Source organism: Siphateles boraxobius, unplaced genomic scaffold, assembly GCF_051911475.1.
Source record: "Siphateles boraxobius isolate OS27281-9 unplaced genomic scaffold, OSU_SipBor_1 19, whole genome shotgun sequence".
NCBI lineage: Eukaryota > Metazoa > Chordata > Actinopteri > Cypriniformes > Leuciscidae > Siphateles > Siphateles boraxobius.
The window spans coordinates 29,302,413-29,311,759 of record NW_027508799.1 but is presented as its reverse complement, the minus strand read 5'-3'; the positions used below and the strand labels follow the sequence as shown (position 1 = coordinate 29,311,759).

General features: G+C 37.3%; 3 protein-coding genes across 3 annotated transcripts; 1 reads left to right on the top strand and 2 right to left on the bottom strand.

The window, feature by feature from the left end:
- Positions 1 to 298: 298 nt before the first annotated feature.
- Positions 299 to 2,014, bottom strand: ccdc167 (coiled-coil domain containing 167). The gene is made up of 4 exons (XM_077234835.1): positions 1,879 to 2,014; positions 1,526 to 1,620; positions 1,364 to 1,416; positions 299 to 915 (listed from the first exon to the last, which is right to left on the bottom strand). The coding sequence occupies exons 1-4, from the start codon at positions 1,927 to 1,929 to the stop codon at positions 812 to 814; spliced, it is 303 nt and encodes a 100-aa protein (XP_077090950.1). The 5' UTR covers positions 1,930 to 2,014; the 3' UTR covers positions 299 to 811.
- Positions 2,015 to 2,463: 449 nt separating this feature from the next.
- Positions 2,464 to 4,845, bottom strand: LOC143742145 (uncharacterized). Its single transcript, XM_077234834.1, has 2 exons — positions 4,709 to 4,845; positions 2,464 to 3,565 (listed from the first exon to the last, which is right to left on the bottom strand). Exon 2 carries the CDS (start codon positions 3,364 to 3,366, stop codon positions 2,761 to 2,763), a length of 606 nt encoding a protein of 201 aa, XP_077090949.1. The 5' UTR covers positions 3,367 to 3,565; positions 4,709 to 4,845; the 3' UTR covers positions 2,464 to 2,760.
- Positions 4,846 to 5,371: 526 nt separating this feature from the next.
- atp6v1e1b (ATPase H+ transporting V1 subunit E1b) lies at positions 5,372 to 9,235 on the top strand. Its single transcript, XM_077234832.1, has 9 exons — positions 5,372 to 5,636; positions 6,290 to 6,355; positions 6,455 to 6,564; positions 6,768 to 6,834; positions 6,939 to 7,028; positions 7,116 to 7,184; positions 7,520 to 7,614; positions 7,722 to 7,809; positions 8,621 to 9,235. The coding sequence occupies exons 1-9, from the start codon at positions 5,604 to 5,606 to the stop codon at positions 8,681 to 8,683; spliced, it is 681 nt and encodes a 226-aa protein (XP_077090947.1). The 5' UTR covers positions 5,372 to 5,603; the 3' UTR covers positions 8,684 to 9,235.
- The last annotated feature ends 112 nt before the right edge of the window (positions 9,236 to 9,347 follow it).

The window sequence follows — 9,347 nt, the reverse complement described above, 5'->3', positions numbered from 1 at the left end:
GTTTACTTTGCATACTACATGGCTAGTTAGTAAATCCCATTTGTACAAAGGTCTGTGTCCATCAAAAGACACTGTCTGAGCCGATCGAGTCCTGCTTGTACGTACAATATAATATCACAGCATGTAATTCCTTTGTTGTGTAAAGGGTACGCCATTGAGCCAGATCAGATTATATCAGCAGCAAGTTCATCAGCCAGTCTTAAAACAGGACTGAATAGAACTGGCTGCCTGGTGTTTTGTTGTTTTGCAAGTGAGTGTTTGCTGCAAGTATCAAGGATATCAAAGGGACAAACAGCAGTTTAATGGGACAGTATTGCATTTTATTGATGGCTGTTTTTTATTTCAATTGAACATTTTGTTGATAAATTTTATTTTTGGATGGAATAACACCCTTTGCCCCTCCCACCTTTGTGCATGTTAGTCCTGTTGAAATGCAATAAACAGTGATCTGGAGAGAAACACCACGTGTCATTATTGGGTAAATGTATATGCTTACACTGAATATGTGATCTCGTAAAGTTCATAAGAGCTCCCAAAAATTAAAATCATATAAACATACATTTAATCCCCAATCCCCCTCTCTCTCTCCGATCCGCAAGCATCTAATGTCACGCTGTTACACAGCAAACATAAAGCATTGTTCAGGCAATCCTGGATGCCGAAGATGGCACAATGTATTCATGGCTAAAGTGACACTGACAGATCCACAACCACTGAACAAACCAATGAGTGGACACTGATGGTATGGATTGATATCAGTCTCCTCATAGCTCTTTCTCAGTCCGTGTTTAGCATGACAGGAAATACCTCTTTAATATATGAATGTGTAGTAGAAAAGAGCACTGATGGCTAACAGAGCGACGGACAGCATCATGTTCTTCCTGTTTTCTCCTCTCAGTACCTGCAGCTCCTTTTCTGAAGAAAAAAACAAAACTGACATCATCATACAGAACTGCTCTTCCCAAAACTTGTTTCAATACCAAATGACGCAATGCATCAAGAATTTTGTGTGATTTATTTCCTATTGTGATGTGTATCCATGTGAAACAAGAAAAAAATGTAGGGTGGGACTTGATTTAGTTCATTAAAAATTGTTTGGATGGTTGTGGTTTGCTATTGGTCGAGCTCATTTGAGTGACAGATTGTCCCGCCCTCACACGTCAGGGAAGTTTAAAGATTTTGAGGCACATGAATTAAAAAAGATAAATCATGTAAATTAATCATTTTAAATAAATACTGAAATATTCCTTTAAAAAAAAACAATAATTGTTCATTTTGATTTCACGGCTAATTTAAATTCCATAACCCATGGACTGAATTTTCACTGTCAGACTGGACTAATCTTTCCATAAAAGTGACTCACCATATTTCTGTATTCTGATATTCATTATGGTCATCTCATCTTCAAGGGCGAGCCTGACAATACATGAAAAGACTAGTTTGCTACGTTTCTACAATAGATTATGCAGCAAAAAAGCCTATGTCTGAGGCACAGCGATGTTTACCATCATATTGTCATAACCACCTTTCATTGTCCGAGAGTTGTTCTTTTCTCTGTCTGAACTCTGATCTCTCCAGGTTGTTTTTACAGTGTGATTTGCGCTCTTCAATTCGGTCAATCTAAAGAGAGCAAAAAAACATAGTATGAAAACAGATGTTCATATAGAGTATATATCTATATAATTATCAGTTAATACGTGATAGCACAGACATTCAAATTTTCAAAAAATTATATCTGGGCATAAATGTAGCGTCATCATTCCAATATCTGTCAGCTCAGCTGTTCATACAAATATAGCAGATACATACAGAATAATTCACCTATGGCTATACATTTCTATGGTTTCATACACATGACATGGCATAAACGTGCATTACCTCGCTAGCCACACTTATTTTCTCTTTCTTCGTCGTCCTTGATTTACTCATTCTGGAAGGTTTGAAGAATATAATGAAGAGAAATCATGCGAATAGTATATACTTCCGCACACAAATCTTTTACTCATCACTCTCTTGCTTGTCGCTCTTTGTATATGACGAGATTCATACTGCCATCTGCTGTCGGAGAGGTGACATTTCATATTGGACAAAGCAATCCACACATTCGCTGAACAAACAGAAAAAAAGGTTTCATCCATTTTTTTACAGTCTATGGTTTAATCGCATGCGCTTGTAGGAGAAAGTATGAAGAACTGACGCAGGTGTCTATAGAATGTTAAGGTAATCAGCTAACCTAGCTAGTTGTTTTTATTATTGGCGTTTAATTCAATTTTAATATCCAAATGTTAGTGAGAAGAAGAAAAATAAAAACATCTTTAGATATCTATCCTCAAATGCGATGGACATTGGTATTTAAAACACATTTTTCTTAAAATCTAAATAAATAAATGCATAAATAAATACTGTAAGTAAAATCAGCACACATTTAAGCTGATAATACTGAATAATCATGACAATACATAATTATCTGTAATACCTTTATTATCATTTTATTTACTCTCCGACAATTATTTTCATCAAAATCAGCATAAATTTAAGTACAGCAAACCCTGTACTTTATTTTTCTTTTGATAATCAGGATGATGTTCCAGATGTGTGACAGGACAGGGTTGTATTTGTATGTGTGTGTAAATAAAACAAAATAAGACAAACTATAATATTTAAAAACACTGTATTTGTTATATCACGTAATCAATAATACAATTTGTTGAATTGTTGTACAATGCTGAAGCTATTAAAGAGATAGGCTATACAGTCCCGTTACTTTCTACTCAATTTATAAGTTAGTACTCCCACTACAGCCACCAGGGCAGCGACACCAACTAGCAGCACCGGGAGTTCAAAGGGCGAGGTGGGAAGCGGGCCCGCCTTTGTAACAGCCTCTTCCAAAGATGACGTTGTGTGGTCTTGAGATACGCTAGGCTCATTACTAGATTCAGAAATATGAGACTCCTCTGACTGTGTGACTGCAGAGTGTGGGAGATGATCTATAACCTGTGAGATGATTTCAGGTATGGGAACAGAAGCCAGCGTGAAATCTAACGGCTCGGACAGAAGAGGGGTGCGAGTGAAAAATGGCTCAGAATCCACCTCTGTCTCAGTTTCCTCCACACACATCAGAAGTTCCCCTGTCTGTGGAGGCTTGAGATCTGATTCTGCAGCAGATCCAATCTCCGCCAGCTCCCTATCACTGCAGATCATGCTCAGCACGCTGCTCTGAAGGTCTTCTTCATCATCTGACTCTGCCCTCTCGTGGAGCTCCGCCTCTAAGTGGATGATGTCAGAGGTGGAGGAGTTGTTCTCGCTGTGGTCCTCTTGAACTAGAACCATCTCACTGGTTTCTAGACTTCTGAGCTCGGTCTCCATGTCGCTAACAGACGCCCAGGACTCAGCCAAACCTACGGTCTGCCAGCGGCCCGAACCACTGCTGCTCTCCTCCAGGCTTGAGGTTAGATCCTGGGGAGGGTCGGGCCCCGCAAACTGCCTGTCCTCAGACAGGATGGAAGATCTTTTTCTCCCCTCTGAAAATCTGACTAATGTTCACAGGTTCTGTCTTCAGTGAGTCCTAAAGATGATAGACAGAATAATTTGTTGTGAGAAAGAGACCAAACCAAATTGAACAAAACATGATATTCGATGAGCAAATAAATAAATAAAAATAAATGTGGGCCAGGAGTATTTACCAAATCTGACCTCAGTATTTGTGCCCAGGACAAATTACAAAGAATTACAAACACCCTTATCTGTTGTCATGTTCTGATCTATGTATAGGCCAGTAAGCGCATATCTGACTTGCAATGCAGCCTATATATATCTCCATCTGTTCACATGTCAGATATTTCACATGGCTTGACACGATCATGGCTAAGTTCACATAGGACATATCATACTATTTTATGACCAAATTTAATTTACTTTGTCAGATTAATCAATGCCTAAACTCATAAATCTCCTGCTGACATGCTGAAGACGGCATGCTACTGCCATTCATTTAGTGTCCAATCCTGTTAATGAAGTACATAACATGATGGTAACAGCAGTTCGAGTTTGCACCAGCGCCGCTTCAGTCACGGCACAGTGAAAACATCTGCAGCGTCAACAGTCAGATTGTGAAGAGATAGTAAACTAAACCCCATCGGCAAGATCAAAGGTCAACGTGCTTAAAGGGATCAGATGTGCAAGAAATACATGGTGTAGCATTTTAACTTTGACGTCTGACCGAGGCAGCAGAGATGGCTGAATGTGACCCAGTGGACAGAATGAGAAACAGGAGAGGACGATGACACAGGTTATACTTTTGTATAAACCTCTTCTAACCAGCAGGAATATTTAGTTAAGTGTGGCTGAATAGGTCCTTCTATTTCGAAATAGAACTTTAACAAAGCAGTTAATATGATGCTATTCTCATATAAAACAAGCTGTGATAGAAAAGATGCAGCAACTTATAGCACAGAGGATGAAAGGGAGTATTTCATTTGAAATAATAATAAATAAATAAACTGTCCAAGCTTACATTCTCATACTAAAATTAATATAATGGATATGAAGTAACAAATAAAATGCACATGGACTATTTTTAAGATAAGAAGACAGTAAATTCTGGCTTTGTCATTCACTTATTCACTTGTCATACAGAGAATACACCCAATCATAACCTGTATATGTCATTTGATATTCTGTAAGAGCAAGTATTGAAAACAGATCTTACCTTGTCTGAGCATAGGGTTTAGTCAGGAAATGAATGCAGACTCAGGCTTGAATAAATACAGAGGAGGGGTCACTGGAGCTTATGGGCTTTACTGCACCAGAATGCTATTCAGCGCCTCCCTTTGCCTGTCCCCTACCCCACCCCCTATCCCATTACATCTGTCTGACTCATGGGGACATGACAAAGTGGTAAAAACTCATATCGGCCCACTTACCTTTATTCTGGTCCATGACACATTGATCTGTCCTACTTTCTAGGACATAGTCCTGTTTGCTTGACATGTGTTTGTTCAACAAAGTTAGCATTTAGTATCACCATGTGAAGGATGAAGGTTACTGTTATTTTTTTGTTGGGGTTTTTCTTAATTAAACTAGTTAGTTTTTCTTAATTAAACGTTCACAATGACCTTTAGCAGAATTTCATCACTTTTAGATGATTAATGAAATCAATTCCCCTTGAGTTATATAGCAGTAGACAACCAGAATGTGTTCATATGTTTCATTTTTCAATTTTCCATTTCATCTTATGTCTGCTATTTTATCATTTAAAACTTTTGGGTGAAATGTTCTGATTTTATTATCAATTATTTTGTCAAAGGTTCAAAGTAAAAAGACCTAAACGCGCACTGAGATCTGATTGGTTCCCGGAGAGGAAACACGCGTCATGTGACGTATGTGTCATCATTGACTGAGAATCAGCTGATCCTTCCAGTCTATTTTCTCGACTCTGACACTGTCACGATCGACCACTTTCATGTCATTTTGTGCTATTTTAAATCTTTAGGCTTTTCCAAAAATATTCTAACGTCTTCATAAATATAAGACGTCTTTCCTTTGCCGCGACACGAGCTTTTTCTGTCGGTGGAGTTTAAAATCCTCTTACAGCAGCAGCAGTCATGGCGCTCAGCGATGCCGACGTCCAGAAGCAGGTGAAAACGCGTTCAAATGCATAATTTAATCATCATTACAGCATAACACTATATAAAGATTAACCATTCAGTGCTTTGCTAAATGCATTGTTTTTTGACGTGCCTGACAGGAGTATCGTGATATAACGAGAAGATGTGGCCTTCAAGGTTGTTCGTCATTTATTCATTAGACACGCGCTAGCATCACGAGACCTGTCTATATGATAACAGTCAATTTATATGAATACATTTAAATTGGTGTATTAAAGTGAATTGTTGTATAATGGATCAATAAGGTAAAATTAAATCAATCATCCCAAAGGCAAATGCATCAAAGCGGTTTGATGAATAATGTCAAATATGTATCACAAGATATAGAATGCAGATGATGCAATAAATGAAGTTGTAGGATGTTCTGCATAGTAATAGCATTCATGAAACCTACACACACACTAGACAGACACATTCCACATCCATGTGATGGGGCCACGAGAAGCAGCTCTTATTGCTACTGTAAACTTATTTAATCATATTTAGGATTAATTGTTTTGATAAAGAAAATGCATGTGCCTGTATTTACAGTTTCATTCTGATTTACACTGATTTCAGGTTCCATTAAAGCCTTTTTCCCATTGATATTAAATTGTTCTCCTATCGTTTACCATTTCTTCCAGATCAAGCACATGATGGCTTTCATTGAGCAGGAAGCCAATGAAAAAGCAGAGGAGATTGATGCAAAGGTCATTTTTGTTCAGCTTTAAATTATTCCAATAGAACAATGCACTGATATAGTGGAAATGGTGTAAATATACTGATATGATAAGTGACACCCCCTGCAGGCAGAGGAGGAGTTCAACATTGAGAAAGGTCGGCTGGTTCAGACCCAGCGCCTGAAGATTATGGAGTATTATGAGAAGAAGGAGAAGCAGATCGAACAGCAGAAGAAAATGTGAGTGTGACTTCCTCTGACGACCTAAGTCACTAGATGGCCAAATCATTACTGTGGAAATTCCCAGTTTCCCCAAAATCTGTTACTCAATCAATCGTTTCATGTTGTAAAGTGTTTTCAAATCAATTAATTATTTATGAAATGATCTGAATGTGAATTATTTGTCCCTAATAGTGTTTAAATTGTTTTCTTCCTCTCCACAGTCAAATGTCCAACCTAATGAACCAGGCCAGACTGAAGGTCCTGAAGGCCCGTGATGACATGATTTCGGTAAGTTCATGTTCTCTTTTGTGGCACATCAAACCTGAAACAAAATATTCGGTGGGAGATTCTGTTGTCTGTTTATGCAGCAGTTTTAATTCTGTGCTCTTTAGGATTTGCTAAACGATGCACGTCAACGACTAGCGAATGTAGCCAGAGATCCATCCAGATACGCTTCTTTGATGGAAGGACTTATCCTGCAGGTGAGCAATATATAATACATAGTGTAGCAAATCAGTTCTGTCAAAGACTTTCTGTGAGTCTTATGCTCTAATATTCTCATGTTTCAGGGTTTTTACCAACTCCTGGAACCCAAAGTGACCATCCGTTGCCGCAAACAGGATGTGGGCATAGTGCAGGTCTGTGGATGTATATTCAATGATAACTGAAACCATTAAAAAAACCAAAATAAAAATAAACTTTATCTGAAACAAAAATATAAAAAAAAAATCAAACTTATTCTAGCTAGTTGCCAAGACAACATTTGTCATTTTCATTTAGTTTATCTTGATGTATTAAATAACTAAACTAAAAAATTTTGCACTCAAGTTAAATTTGCAACTTTGGATGGAAACACAGCTACTGATATAAAAAAAACGCTGACTTTTGCAAAATTTGTCTTTTACATTTAATTTACATTTATTCATTTTAGCAGACACTTTTATTTCAAAACGACTTAAACGTGTTTTATTAGGCTGCTGTGCAGAGAAACATCCCCATCTACAAGGCAGCTGTGAAGGACAATCTTGAAGTGCGCATTGACCAGGACCACTTCCTCTCTCCAGAAGTGTGAGCATCAACACTTCCTAAGCAGTTCCTCATTTATAAAATTAGCCTAAACAATGTTAGCTCTCTTTTTTATCTTTGTAATGAAAGTTTGTGTGTTTTCTGTGTAGCTCTGGTGGTATTGAGCTGTATAATGCTGATGGGAGGATCAAAGTGTCCAACACTCTGGAGAGCAGGCTGGACCTCATGGCGCAACAGGTATACAGCATTTGAGCTGAGAAGATTATGAACAGTGTTGGGAAAATTTACTTTTAATAGTAATGTTATAATATTGTTACTCCCTAAAAAAGTAACTAATTGCGTTACTTAGTTACTATTATTGGAAAGTAATGTTACGTTATTTTTTTGGCAAATGTCAAGGCCCTTTCACACCAAAATGAAATGATGCAGGAGAAGAAAGTTCAACACTCTTCACCAATAAAAACAAAAAAATTAAACGTTATTGCTTATGGTTGAATGTATAAAGTACATTTCATACACAGTGGTAATTAACCGAACAGAGTTAAAATAATCATAAAATAGTCACAACATATACATAAGAAATAAAAATAACACTAAGTTCAGCTCGGTGCATCCCAAGTGGGATTAAATGGATAAATTATTTAACATTTTAATTATTGCATGTTTACTGTTTACTAATAGTTTACTGTTTTTATTCATTTTGAGGAGTACAGAATCTGTTTTTGTGCAAGTGAGATGAGTGAATGCATGTTCACGTTCACATTTATTTTCGAACTACAATATGTTCACACAGCCCACACAACACCTCTGCATTTTACTCCCGATTTCTCTCAACACGGGGACAGGAAGAGGTGTCAGACAATAAATGTGAAAATAAAGTAACTTGCGTTACTTATTTGAAAAAGTAACTTATGCATTACTTTACTAGTTACTTGAAAAACTTAATCTGATTACTTAACTTGCATTACTTGTAATGCGTTACCACCAACATTGAGAGGCAGTGTTAAATAAATGCTTGGATTTTGATTTGATTTTGATTTCTTTTCAGATGATGCCTGAAATCCGAGTTGTCCTGTTTGGTGCAAACCAGAATCGCAAGTTCATGGACTGATTCTCATTCATAGAGGAAACCTTTTAGGACCATGGCGGAACACCATTGTTTGATGTTGTATTTTATTTTCATTCTGATGTTAATGACTCCATTCCTGTGTCTGTCTGTCCGTATTTAAGAAAATATCATGTGTATGTGTGTGTTCTGTATGTGGTGATTCATTATTGCTGTAAAAAATAGTGTTTTGATTGGCTGCTGGATCTCCGGTCCTGAACATCTTGTTTGATTCCAAATGCAGCTGGAATATAACATGTTTATGTTTACAGAAACGTAAAATCTTAAACTGATGAAGAAATTCCATGAAATTCCAAAGCTCTCATTAGTTTGCAAACTGAACCTGATAACCATTTAGACGACAGTTACATCTGGAATATCCCACAAAATGGTGACAGACTTGACTATTACAATCTGTTCAGTTGAATTTTTATTTGCTGTCCTTCACTGTGGTGCAGAGCATGACTTGTATATCAGAACCAAACGTGTCTGTTAACACTGCAAAGAATATATTGATGTGAAAATGATATAATGAAAAACAATATAGACCAGATCTTCTCCCATTGTGTTCTTACTGAGTCTGTTGTGTGGATGGTAAATGGGTAAATGTCAGTCATTCGGAGAATGTCATAATGAGAAGGGTTTGCTGAAGGCTCTTATTCTACGAGTC